We start from the raw sequence: 13,861 nt of genomic DNA, 5'->3' as shown, positions 1-13,861 counted from the left end.
ATTCTGGAAGGCATGTGTATGTATGTCTGGTGTTATTCAAAATAGAAATTTCGAACAATTTTCAGAATACTCTTCCAAGAACTTGTTCTCTATCGAATTAAACTTCCTTATTTAAGAAAAAGTTAGAGAGTATTTTAACTTCCTGATTTTTTATTCCGTCTTTTATTATAAAATTCTGAGAAAATTTTTGACAAACCTGCAATTTCTTGTCGAAAAAGTCTAGTTTTCGATTTTGTTGCTTTGTTATTATTATTACCAAAAAAAGATTCAAGAACCTTTTCAAAGAAACCAATCGTCATACCTATGATTGGTTCTAATCACAAGTGTTATGAACTTTTGAAGTTCTACAAATTAGCTTGCAAATCATACTCTAAGTAATTGAAATTTTGCTGTTCAGACTCGTGTATACGTTTGGTTTTCTGTTTAACATACATAAATATTGTTAAGATGACGATGATTACAAGTTTTAAAACATATCATAAACTCGAGTCAAAAATGCGGCAATTTCGTTTTAAAACACTTCAGAGAGTAACTATTTTAGTAAGTTTTCACTCGTCAGGTTTTAGAATTTCTGTTTTTTCTTTTTTTTTTCTAGATTCAAATTGCCTAGTTTTGAAGCTTTTCAGTTACAACTCTCTTTGGCATCCGGGTCTCATCTTGAAATATTCATCACAAATTTTACTACTCTTATCTTTGTTAAATCCCCCCACAATTTCGCTGGAAAAAATCAAAAAGCTCTCCATCAAAATCAAACCAAACACCGTATCATAAAATTCCTACGTTCTTACTAGAGGAACTTTGATGTGAATGTCTAAATAGCCAGTTCACCGCCCCCAATTTCTTTGCTCTTCTACATTTCTCAATTAATTTACGTCCTAGAATGACGTTTAGCATTTTGCAGAGTAAAAAATTAAAAATAGTTCATTGTGAAACTTCATAGTTTAATTTAAGTGAAGCGTCAGAAAACATCAGAACGTTTTATTTTTAAAGCATTCGATTCTCTTTCTACCAATGCAATCATTAAGTTATCTATTATCTTCAAATGCTATTTCATAGCTAGACAGGTGCTTCCGTCTTTGGACCTCAAAGCACAAAAGAAGCGGAGCCTAGTGGTAAGAAAGATCAAGTATTTAATGTTCCGAAATTTATTAATATTTCAATTATACAAAACTTCAAATCTGTAAACTTTTGTTTTATTATCATTTGAAATCAATTATATTTTCAAAAAATTGTCGAAAATCTTCTAGATTTAAGTTAATGGATATTTCAAACAAATTATATCTAAATTAGACATTATATTACTATTTTTTCGGGATTTATTCCTGGATCCACCCAATTCCGTGCAAACCAAAAAACCTTACGTCACAAAAAACTTTTACCAAAAAAACGCATTAATTGTCATCTTCATTCTCTGCTCTATTGTTCTTCTCACTTTCATCTCTTGTTCAATTATCCTCCTCCCTTCTTCCTTTTCTCTGCTCCCATTTTTTCGACTCGTCTAGTTGAAAAAAAGGAAGAAGCTATTAAAATGAGATGGGGTCGCTACAAAGAGGAGCACTTTTGCTTTCTTACCCTCTCTGCTTATAAACTTTGAACTTGTTCCGAAGAAGTCAAAAAAGTATGCGACATGAAGAACGCTTTTGCAGAAAAATAAAGAATGCAGAATTTTTATTTGACAATTTTTTTACTTTTGAAAAAAGTTGCCTTTCTTTTGAAACCCTACCACAATATAAATAAAAATAAAGAATTTCGATTATTTAATCTACACTCCGATTTTTAAAATGCTGAAAAGTTTGATTTTTTGTATGTAGTATTTTATGTTTCTAGAACTGCAATAATCTGTTAGTAAACGTTTTTTTTAATTTCAAGAATACCTAGCGTTTTTTTCCTCCGAAAAAAGTTTGTCTCAAGATATAAGCAATCCCGTTCTCTCTATTTTTTTTTTTTTAATAGGTCAAATTACAAACATACATACCAACAAATAGTTGTCATGTCTATCTCTTGTGGACTCACCTGCAAAAAAGTTTTTAAACTTTTGGGAAGCGATTTTTGAAAAAAAAAAAAGAAAGGTCTGCAGTTTTTGTGCTCTCCCATTGTTCTGAAATTCCCATAGAATTCTAATTTTCAAATCACTCTTTTTTAATTTTGGGTGGGTTGAATGAAGGTGCACTTTTTCCAAGTCTCGAATTCGTACCCAAAGATTTATTCTTTGAACTTGCTCGCTGCCGAAACCCATAATTTATGAACAATTTTTGAAAAATAAAAAATAATTTACGACTTTCCCATTTCGTGCGTCTAGGCGGCACCATTTCATCTTCGTTTTTACTACTTATTCGTTTTTTCCTTCTTACTTGACGTCTGTCGTAAAACTTTTACTCTTATGAAATATAAACATTTATGTTTTCGTCTGTTTGTGTGCCCTCCAGAAGACATGAATCTCCTTTTTCCGGTCCCTTCTCCCCCATAATGTAGACCATTAGTACATGAAGGATTAACGACTAGACCTTAGACCCCCCCCCCCTATACACGATTTTTACTAAGATTTTATTTTTCGTTTGTAAAAAAGTTGTGTTATCTTATCGTTTTCTTAAACTGGAAATTGTTTAATGAGGCGGGATACAGCAGTTGAAAAACAATGAACCGGAAGCAATCTTTGAATTTTTGAATGCCAGAACGAAACAACTTATTTGAGAAGTCGCTTTGAACATCAAAGTTAAATTCTTAAAATGTGATGTTTCTGAAAGAGTCAGTGTTCATTTTTTTGTTCAATATTTTTGTAACACCTATTTGTAATTTTGCTTTTCTGGCCCTGGTTTTTGAACTAATTTTCTATGCGTAAGATAGCTACTGTTTCCCTCAATTTCAGTTTCAGCTGTTTTCTTTATCTACGTATTCATTCATTCATTTCTGATACCACCTGTTCATAGTCTACTATCCGTCCATTCATCAGCTGACTGACTAAAATAACGAAGTATCAAAGAACTTCTCATAATTTAGAACTTTCTAAATGTGGATATCGTAATTTTTCGTTCGTTCTGTTATTTGTAAATTACAACACATCAAAGAACATATTGTAATTATCGTGACGGTTTCTTAAAATCTGAAAAAAGTTATATTTTTTAAAGAATTCGCCCACCTCCACCTCATCTAACTCTAAAACATATGCTCGCAACTTCCGTCAACAATGTATTTTCCAGGAGTATCGAAAGAATTTTTAGGCATTAAGTGGGTATCATAAGTTATAAAATAACATTTTGAAATGCTTTTAGATTTTTGATATTTTAGAAAAGTTTTTTTTTGAAATTTAGATTGGTTAGTTTCTGTTTAAAGGTTTACAATCTCATATTTGAGGTTTTGGGAAGAAAAAGAGCTTCAAATGACTTGACTTTGACTATTCGGATATTGTAAAGACTAGTTTTTCAATTTGTTACAACAAAAACTAAGCACAAAAAATGGCTCATAGGCGTAACAACACTTTATTATAAAACTCTTTTTTCTTAACTGAAGAATGTTGTCTGTCGTCTTGACCTGTTCTCTCTCAAAAACATGTCACCTCCTAATGTTTTTGCAGAAGCTATTTTCTCACCTACTTATATAATTCGTTCCTGTCAAGTTGTCATTGCGAAACATCGTTTAACTTTGAAATGCCTCGTTTTTCTCCTATTTTGCTCTCTTCCTTTTTTGAGTGGGCACCTGGAACACACTTATGTATACTTTTTTACTCAGGCATCTAGATTTTTAGGAAGTCACATAATGTGGAAAATCTTTGAAATCTTTTTGTCGAAAATGTGAATCGGTATTTTAAAATGTTATGTTTTTTACCAACCATTTTCTGTTTTGTCAGCGTTCATCTCCTTTTCGGTTTTCTAAACTCAGCACCTTATATTTCTAATTCCAGGAATGCTCTGAACAAACTATGTGCACACAGGATTTACCGTTGTTCGATTTGGAGAACAACAGTACCATTTTCTTCTTTGATCAGCTTATAGCTTTTAATCAGTGAGTTTCAATTGAAAGTTTTCAAATACAAAATGTTTCAAAATTTTCAGAGTCTACACAGTACTCCATCGTTATCTATGTCTACTTGTGTGTTTTTTCGGTGTCCTTCTCAACAGTCTTCATTTCTATGTGTTAACGTGAGTTTTTCGACAAATTGTTCATTTATAGAACTAGCTTGAGCTAGAACGTTTCAAAATTCAAAATTTATAACTTTCAGAAGGAAAACAATGCGAGTATACATAATAAACGCTCTACTGTGTGCCATGTCAATATGTGATATTATCACAATGACTTCCTACTTTATCTATATTCTACGTTTCCGAATATTTGACTCTCCATCCACTACAATTGGCTATTCATATCCTTGGCTGATATTTCTGATAACTCATGTGACGTCATCAATCGCTCTTCATACAACTTCACTATATCTGTCTGTAATTATGGCCTATATCCGATGGACAGCGTTGGATCGATTAGATGCAAAGTGGATTAATCATGGAGCATTAAAACAGATTTTAATCTTTACTGCATTAATTGTCTCTATTATTTCGATTCCTACAGTAATGGTACACAAAATTGTACCGGTTATGGAAGTGCTAGGAGTCAATGAAACGGATGCAGTTGGTGGAGGACTTAAGGTATATTTTTGTTGCAAATGTTTTCAAGACGTGACTTATTTGAAAAATGTTTTTAACAATTTTTTGCTCATTATAGCTCGAAGGTCTGTACACCGTCCAACTCGATGAAACGAAGATAAACGGATGTGCACTCTTTCGCGTGAATCTTTGGATTACAGGAGTTATGTTCAAGGTGAGATTTTTTAGATATTAGTTGTTGTTATTACGTGTTGAGTATATTGTTTTTCACTGAAAATCACCTTCAGATCATATCATAAGTTAATATTAATCAAACTTGTCCCGGGCCGAATTCGGAATTTTTCTCGGCCCTGGGTTTGAAATTCAACCTTTTTTGAACTAAATTTTGAACTAAACTTTGAAACTTTTTGAAATTTTTTGAATTTTCCGAAAATTTCGAATTTTTGATTATACCACAGAATTTAATCAAAGCTAGTTATGTATCAAGAAATTAAATTTTTTAGATATTCAAAAAATTTGGTAAAAATAGATACTTTTTCTTCGATCCTAGGTGGGCCGACAGGCCGAGGCGAGCCGATCCGGGCCGGGCCAAAATATGACAAGTTTAATATTAATATTTTCAGGCTCTGCCTTGCCTTCTAATCCTCTGGTTCACAATTGCTCTAATTTACAAACTGATTCAAATGAGCGAGAAAAGAAAAATTCTACGAGGAGAAAAAAGGGAAAAAGAGGAATTTCAACTATTGGCAACTTCATCAACACCAACGAATACAACAAGAGATGAACCGTCACCGTGAGTTATTTACAATGATTGCTCTATGAAACTACTGAAATATTTTCAGAAGGATTCGAAAAGTTTCGCAATGTCGTAATGTCTCCATCGACCGAACGACTCTAATGCTTATCATAATGTTGGTCGTTTTTCTATGCACTGAAATGCCACAAGGTCTGCTGGCGATACTGTCAGCTATTTATCCGACACATGTCCATACAATGATTTATGTCAATGTTGGAGAGGTGAGATTTTGAGATTGCAATTTTTGTCATTCTCAGTTTGAAGATAATAGGATTTAATACATAAAGAATGTTTCCAGGTTCTCGATTTGATGTCTCTCATCAACTGCCTTACATCATTCATTGTCTACTGTGTGATGAGTACTACGTACAGAGCCACAGTAAAATCTGTTTTGTGTCGTCCCAGTAATCGAGGAACTGTTTTCAAAAATACCCATCTTCTGCTCAATTCCTATAGAATACAGGTCTCTTAGAATCTCATTTGTCTCTATTTTTGTCTGGTCTTTTTTCTTGGTATTTTATTTCAAATTTTCAAAATTTGGCAATAAATTCATTGATTGGTTAGTTTTCTTTTTTTTTGATAGTCAGGATATTTGGAAAGTTTGTATTTTCTGTTGTGGGTTCGGCACATTTTTGCTGAAACTTTAAAGTGCCTTGATAACACGATATTCAGAACGGTCCGCAATTATTTCATTAAAATTTCCTAATTTTTTGATTTTCTAAAGCAAATCCAAAGTATTTTTAAGACAATAGTTCCTTAACTTTCCAGAAAATTTCCACATACAAATGGTCTTTGTTGCATTATCTCCCGTGTTAAAATCCATAATTTCCATTTCCCTGGAGTTGGTTAAATTTTCAGAGCTAGAACACCAGCAAATTGCCCAATAGTTTTTTTGCAGTTATTTCTCGGAAATCTATCTGTTATCTGAATATCATTCTCGTAGTTATGCCCTAAGCGTGATTCAAAAAGTCCGAAATTTTTAAACCCTTAGTCACATGGTTCTGCAAAAGAACAACATCATACTAGTTCATAGAATATGGAAAAAATTATATAGAATTTAAAATCGGAATAACTGGAAAATTTTTGCGGAGGAGGAGGGAAAAGTTACTAATTATTTACCTAAATTAGTTAGTTGATGACTTCCTGAGAATAGGAGGACAATACGCAAGTTGGTAATTTCAGACTAGTTTGAAAATTTCTTAAAAACTTAAAACTTTTTTGAGATAATGTTTTGCAGATTCATGTTTTTTCGCTTGAGTTTTTATTTTAAATACAGATAAGTTTACTACCCAAAACTTTTCGGATCAATTCTGAAAGTTTGAACAACAAGAACTTCAATTACAAAATCGTAGACAGCCAAGTATCTCAAATAAACAAGTTCCTTAAAATAAAGGTCTGAAACAGACACAGATAGTTCTTTAAGTCACCGGCAAGGGTTTTTATTGGTGTTTCAAATGTTTTTTATCCTAAAGTGTGCAGATTTGTTACAGAAGTCGAATTCGTAGAACAAACGCATCATGACTGTAGGCTATTCTGACTTGTAAGCCTAAAAACCACCTTTATCTGTGGTTATCGAAAACTGACACGATCTCTCTGGAACAGATAATCTGAAGTTTCGAATTTCAAGGTTTCAAGATGAGAGACCGTAATCTTCTTAGAAAAAGAGTCACCAAAGATTGTTAGCAGCGCCATGGGCTAAACCATACTAAGCTAGAAAGGTTTTCGGTTATTCCTTGGCCGAGAATAGCATTTCCTCAAAAAATGTATGAAAACCCAATTTCCCATATGTGAATAACTGCCCTTTTCCTCTATCCATTTCCAAAAACCGCTATCAATGGTAACCATCTCTAGCGACCTTTTGCTATCCATCTATCCTTAGCTATCGTAAGGGTTTCATCTCTCTTTTTCCTCTTCCCGATTGTCGTCGGATCGTTGCGTCAAATAGGAGGAGGAACTGAGCGAGGGACAGCGCCATGGATGCCGTAATCGTTTTTCGGAAGAATAAGAAGAGGATTCAACTAGGTTAAATCGAGAGTTGCGCAATCCCCATCTCCTCGTCTCTCTTCTCCCTCGTTCTTGGTTTCTAATACATAATAATGTTTATTTTCAACCCCCGAACTATTCGGCTATTCCGACGGCTACGATTGCGTGCTTCTCATCTTTTCCTTCATCCCGACCTGTTGGCCCCATTTCCCCGTCTCTCCCGGATCATCCGGAGAATTGAATAGGGATCACGTCATACGTCAAGGTATCTCGGCTTGTTATCTGTTCGTCGCGATTCAGAGTTTTCACATTTTCAATTCGCTAGTTGTTCTGGAGTTGAAAGTTTCAGTTTCTCTTTTTTTCTATGTAGAAACTCCATGAATATCTCCGCTCGGTAATAATTTCCGGGAAAATGTCTTGCAGATCTTATATTTATTGTGAGAGTTTACTTACCTCATCAGTGCTAGTATTTTTTGACTTATTTTTTCAAAAAGTTTATTCCCTCCATTTTTCTTACACGAATGCCAAATTTGAGTATTGATGCCGCTTTCTCGCGAAGGGTCATTTGATTGAAAAAGTGCAACATATCTCTCAGCAAGATAATGACCGGTTTTAGGGTTGCGCGATTTTGGCCGAAAAGTGACGGAGTGTTGTCGAGTAAAGGGGCTAAATGTTTGTGGTCATAGGATTTTCATGAGAGATAGATAGGGAGGTGGTTTTTTGACAAGATAAAGTATCAAAGTATACATAAAATTAGTAAATGTGATCATTATGCCAACTTGCATATGTCAGCCCATGTAAAGTTAAATGGCTAAAAAACTAAGAAAAATAACTATTTTCTGATAAAATCCAATACCGTCTGCTCAAGAACAAGTATATAAAGAGTCCAAACCTAAAAAACTAGGAATCTTTGATAAAACCGACATTAAAATTTGGTCGCAGGGTTACAGGCTTACGCAGTTTGCTCTAAACACAAATTAGTAGCTGGAACGTATCACATGACTGCTTACTCATCCGGATCATTAACTGTTAAAAAAATACTTATTCAAAGAACATCAAAAACCTGTTTCAAAAATTATCGAACCTGCAATCATATGGTTTACCCTTTGCCGCAATCATGTGTTCACTTGCAAAATATTTGTTTTTTTAATCGTTTTCCAAAAATCAATCTGTAGAACCCCTTTTCCTACTTATTAGCACTAATATTTTATCTGTCTCCTTTTTAATGTTTTGTTGTTTCTGACCTACCGTAGTCTTTTCTTCTGAACTTCACCTATCTTTCAAGTGGTGATGCAAGACTCCAAAAATAACCAACTTCGGTATTCTCCCGGACAGGTTAACTCCATGCAAACTAGCTTTTCGCATATCAGATTACTATCAGATTTGTAGCGTCGTTGTTTTTCGAATTTGCTAAGTGGAAGATTTTGAGGAGACTTATATGAGTAATCTCTAATAACGGAGGGTCAATCGAGCTCTGACGTTTACGATGGCTAACGAAATATCTAGCGAATATCCTAGTTTCGCAATGGAATGTTTTGTGTGAATGCTCAAACCTCAAGTAAGATTAGAAGCGTCGATGTGGGATCATTTGAAATCTTTCGATTTATCCTTTCCTTAAAATTGTTTTCATTTTAGTTTGTGATGTGCGGTTTCAATTTTTCTCATTTTTAGAAATGGGTTTTATGTGAAGTATTGTAAGTTTGAGGATTTCAAAACTTCTAGAATGATCTATACCTATTTTTCGGTTGAAATTCAAAATTCATCTAGATATCAAATATTCGAGCACTGGTCAACCAGAAACCGGATGAGTCAAGTGTTTCCAATTCTGAAATCTTTCCTTCGAAAACAATAAGTTTTTAATTTGAACAACAATCCCCTCGTCAACCAATCTACTTATTTTTGTTTTAAAAAAACTTTTGACGCAACAAGCAGACAAATGAAACCCCGCCCTTCCATGATCCTTCATTCGGTGTCGTAACTCTATCCCCTATTTATCAACACGTTGCTTCTTTCACTCTGCACATATTAACGACACGAACAAGGAGGAGGAGCTTCTGATCGCCTTATGTGCTCATCAAATCCCCGTATGGAGGCCTCGGCTTAAAACCAATTGAAAACGAGGATCATCCTAAGGAGGGTACCAGCGGATCCGCCTAAGAGCATCTACCATTGCGTTCTTGCATTCGTTCTTATATTTCCTTTATGGTTGTCAGGTTTTCCAATCTCAAAAGACAATCAATGTACGTCCTGGGTTAGGTATGTATAAGTTGAGCGATTCACTAGCTCGGATGTAGAACTTTCCAACAAATTTTTCTGAAAATTGAGTTTCCACTTCTTCCTAAGCGTTGATTAAGGCTTGACATGTGAACTCAACTACTTCAAATAGAGGGATCATAGTTCGGTTCGCAACCAATTTTGAAAACTTGTAGCTTACGTCAGCACAATAATTATAGGCTAATTCTAATATGACGCCTATACGGGTAGTCAAGGTGCTCACGCGGTTTGCACTACTTCTATCAGGTTTTCGTCAAATTTTAATAACGAGAAAGATGTTCTAATGGCCATGCGCACAGATGATATCTTTCTGACGTTGTGCTGAAAAAGTTGAAAAAAGTGCAAAGTTTTTGGAAACACCTTAATAATTATTTAGCTCGCCTATTCTATCAACTTATGTTTGCTTTTACATAAGAAAAACTCTGCAATTTTTTCCTCTCAAACCGTGAATTTTTTCTTCCACTTCATCTCACCTTCCTCCTGAAGCGAAGAAATCTTACGTCATCCCTCTCCGACGACGTTCATCTCTCAGAATCACGCACACTATTTTGCCGCCTCCTCCCCGGTTTTGACCTAGTCTTTGCCTATTGACACTTTCTTCACATATTCCTTTCCTACCCCGTTTTGCCGCACATTGCATCTATCTCTCTCTGTCTGTTTTCCGACTAGCCGAAAACGGTGGTCGACGGATAATTAGCGGAGAGAAAGAGAGAGGGGATACAGAAATAAGAAGATGAAAACATTGACATCGTTTGACCTTGTCTCTGTCTTCCGAAGAGTATTGGGGGCGGAGTGGATAGTCCAAATGAGATGCAACATTTGCCACATCCTTAACGGCTTATTATAATTACCATGTCAATTTGGTCATCGATCTTCTCGTTTTATTGTTTTGTCATCTTCGGTAAGTCTCCGTTGGAGACTATTTCCCAGATTACTTAGAGCCAAAAACCATCATTCAAGTCTTCCCGAACAGAAAATAATTTTCTTTGATTGAAAGCAGGCTCCCAAGCATAATCTGCTTTCAAGGCTCTGCGAACCCCCGCCAAATTCTATCCCGTCTCATTTATCATGCCCCCAAGTGCTAGTTATGTACTCTAAGTTTATTCATGGATTGGTTTGATTAAAATTTTAAAAAAAATTAGACAAGATTTTACTGATATTGAAACAAACAGAGCTCTCCTCCACCCGCGCCAACTCTTATCGTCAGATAAACTCCCATCCGCCTGCTCAAGTAGCATAATCCAAAACAAACCGTCTTGAAAATGTTCCAGTAAGTTTTTCTACTTTTTCATTCTATTTTCGACAAAAAGTGATTCAGAATTATTCATATGATCTGGAATTCGGATCACAGAAGATTCTACATGAAATATATATTTTATGAGCGTCACTGATCTAGATAACCCTTGGGATGGGAGTTAAGCAGCCGCTAATCGGGGCATGTTATCTGGAAGGGGCGGCGCTCCACTATTTCAGGTCCCCACTCTCCCCGGTTTTCAGTTGAATTTCACTCAGCTCCCGCTGATCCACCACGTGTGTTTAAGCTGAGAAAAGAAAGATGTTTGAATCTCAACTTATGTCTTTCGAATAATATCAATAAAACGTTGCCACGTCATAAAGTCTCTCCCTATTTTTTATGACTTTTTGCTTCTTTTTTCTTCCTTCTTCACTCCGTCATCATAATGGCTTTTTGCTTTCTTTTTCTTTTCCCGCCTTTTCTTTTTCTTCTTTTTTTGCTTCGCTGTTCGATTTGAAATGTGGCTGAGCCCACACATCTATTGCTCTTTTTCAATCACCACTTCCTCGTTCTTTCTGTCTTTTTCTTATTGCAAATTTTTAGAACCTGCAAGACGATGCATCTCGAAACAGTTTGTTTGAAACACGAAGAGGAGGAGAAGGTCCACTCGCCTACCAACACCGAAGAGGAGGGTTACAGTAGTGGAGATGACAAGGATATGATGATGGATATCGATTCTGGAAATGAGAATAATGGAGGATCAAAAGGGACAAATGGTGAATTGAAGAGACCCGATTTGAAAGGTAATTTAGTTTATTTGTATCAGACGGTCCTAATATGTGTTTTGTTTATTCCAGGTTCATTCCGTTGCTCAATTTGCTCCAAAGTATTCTGCCATTCTTCCAGTCTTTCCCGCCATCGCATGCAAGCTCATTTCAAAAGCTACAAGTGTACTGTATGCCGTAAAGACATTTCAAGTGAGTCCTCTCTTCTTTTTTGCAGAACTGTCATAATCTTTGGGAGATCTTACAAGCTGCTTTAGCCCTATCAAAGTTTTAGACAATATGTATATGCAGGGAAAGATTATCCTAGATATCTTTCTAGATATCTTTCTGGTGTGAGCTGAGAATGAGTTGTGTCGTTGAGCGGGAAGGATAATGCCTTTTTTGAGAATTTTTGAAATAGAAAAAGCAAACTTCGTTCGATCACTAAATCACCTAAAAATAAGCTGAAAGACATAAAGTGGAACTTATCGTTTTGTAGTTCTAAAGTTTTGTAGGAAAGACTAGAGCTACAGTAACCCCAATATTATTTATCACACTGTTCAATAACCCGTTTTCTCTCCGGATTGTTGTTATTGCCGACTGTCAATATTTCATAAGCATAAGAGAAATGAATAATATGCCTTGTTGTTTACCGACTCCTCTTGATCCCATTCTCTCTCATCCGGAGAACCGATGACATACCTACACAACAGTTCGGAGAGGCGCAATGAGGTCATCCGGAGACAATGAAGCAAGAAGGGGGGAGAATTCTCACTTTTCTTCCTAGGAAAAGATTTTGAGAGAGAGAGAGAGAAATGAGGTTGCGCAATGGGCGAAAATTGGGGAGAGAGGAAATTATATTGGGGAAAAAGATCTGTTGGGTGTACTGTAGGTGTTTTTTTCAGGCAGTGAATCTCTCCGAACCCACATGTTCAAACAACACCATATCTCTCGTATGTACATGTGCCGCTGCTGTAATTGGGCATTCCCCGACAAGTCCCTTCTTCATATTCATCTGCAATCAGCCAACAACAACAACAATAATTTGGAAGTCATGCCGCACTCGGTGATCAATCGTAGTTGCCACGTCATACCAGATCCCTTCCAATGTGAGTTGGAAATCTGAAACATGGCATAATAAAACAGGCGCTTTCAGTGATTCGGAGCCCACTTCTCAACCTGAAGACACCCTCAAACATCGATTGTTCAATCGCATCACTTCCAGTCCCAACCCTCCCCATCCCAGCTCTTCAGTCACCTATCGCAATGCAGACACCACCACAGACACCATCATGGATGGCCACCCTTCCAAAACCAATTCCAAGTGAGTTGATCGAGATATTAGGTTATGACACATACCATTTTTTCAGCAACAACTCCAATTTTTGTCGCGGAATCACCGAAAAAAGTGAAGGAAGAGGAGAAGCATGATGTATACATCTCACAAGTACCAACATGCTCGTTCAAGTCTGATCAGAGTGCTTTCCACCAGTTGGTTAGTTTTTTTTCTAAATAAAATCAAGATTAAACGTTGAAACTTCCAGAGTTCCGATCGAACCCTCCTCGCATCTCCCCTCATTGACATCGCTTCTCCTTCATCGTCATCTTCATCGTCCAGAATCAGCCCACGACACGATTGTTTCGACTGTCATATCAACAAGACAAAGCTGTCGCTTGCTGAAACTGCACTGAAATTTTTGGAAGCACAAATGGTGTCTATGCGACAGGAGAATCTGGAGGCCAATGCGCAGATGAATGGGTTGGAGCAGACAGTGTTGAGATTAAAAATGGAAGCTCACGTGCTCAGAGAGCACAATGAGTTGTTTCAAAGAAAATTGTTGGAATGCCAGGTAAGGATAAAAACTGAACCTATTTGAATACTAAAACTAATTTTTCCAAATTTCCAGACGCTCTCCGTCAAATTCCTGCAGTCCGACAAGTGCCACGAGTCATCAGAAGTTAACGCATTCCTCCGTCTTCTCATAAATAACACAATTCTCTCAAACTCCAATTAGTCCCCTCATTTTCCCACTCAGTTCACTTTCAACACACTTTTTCTTTACCAAAATATTGAACCCCCCAGAGCTTTATCTTTTTCTGAACCTCCTTCCTTTTCACTATGTAGATAACATCCTGTGTTTTTGTGCATTTTTTTTAAAATTTGCATTTATTCAAAACTCACACATTTCACATTTCTCCCAGTTTGTTTTCGCGG

At 36.1% G+C, this 13,861-nt stretch overlaps 2 protein-coding genes across 2 annotated transcripts; both read left to right on the top strand.

Annotated features, from left to right (window-relative positions):
• Positions 1 to 3,916: 3,916 nt before the first annotated feature.
• On the top strand, positions 3,917 to 5,863 carry GCK72_008186 (uncharacterized protein; the record flags this gene model as incomplete). The annotated part of the gene is made up of 7 exons (XM_003102122.1): positions 3,917 to 3,999; positions 4,050 to 4,136; positions 4,217 to 4,637; positions 4,714 to 4,809; positions 5,219 to 5,388; positions 5,438 to 5,612; positions 5,690 to 5,863. The coding sequence occupies 7 exons, from the start codon at positions 3,917 to 3,919 to the stop codon at positions 5,861 to 5,863; spliced, it is 1,206 nt and encodes a 401-aa protein (XP_003102170.1).
• Positions 5,864 to 11,498: 5,635 nt separating this feature from the next.
• GCK72_008185 (uncharacterized protein) lies at positions 11,499 to 13,661 on the top strand (the record flags this gene model as incomplete). The annotated part of the gene is made up of 7 exons (XM_003102073.2): positions 11,499 to 11,685; positions 11,740 to 11,859; positions 12,552 to 12,755; positions 12,803 to 12,970; positions 13,017 to 13,141; positions 13,191 to 13,496; positions 13,554 to 13,661. The coding sequence occupies 7 exons, from the start codon at positions 11,499 to 11,501 to the stop codon at positions 13,659 to 13,661; spliced, it is 1,218 nt and encodes a 405-aa protein (XP_003102121.2).
• Positions 13,662 to 13,861: the final 200 nt, after the last annotated feature.

This window comes from Caenorhabditis remanei, chromosome III (assembly GCF_010183535.1).
Source record: "Caenorhabditis remanei strain PX506 chromosome III, whole genome shotgun sequence".
Classification (NCBI taxonomy): domain Eukaryota; kingdom Metazoa; phylum Nematoda; class Chromadorea; order Rhabditida; family Rhabditidae; genus Caenorhabditis; species Caenorhabditis remanei.
This window is presented reverse-complemented; position numbering and strand designations above follow the sequence as displayed.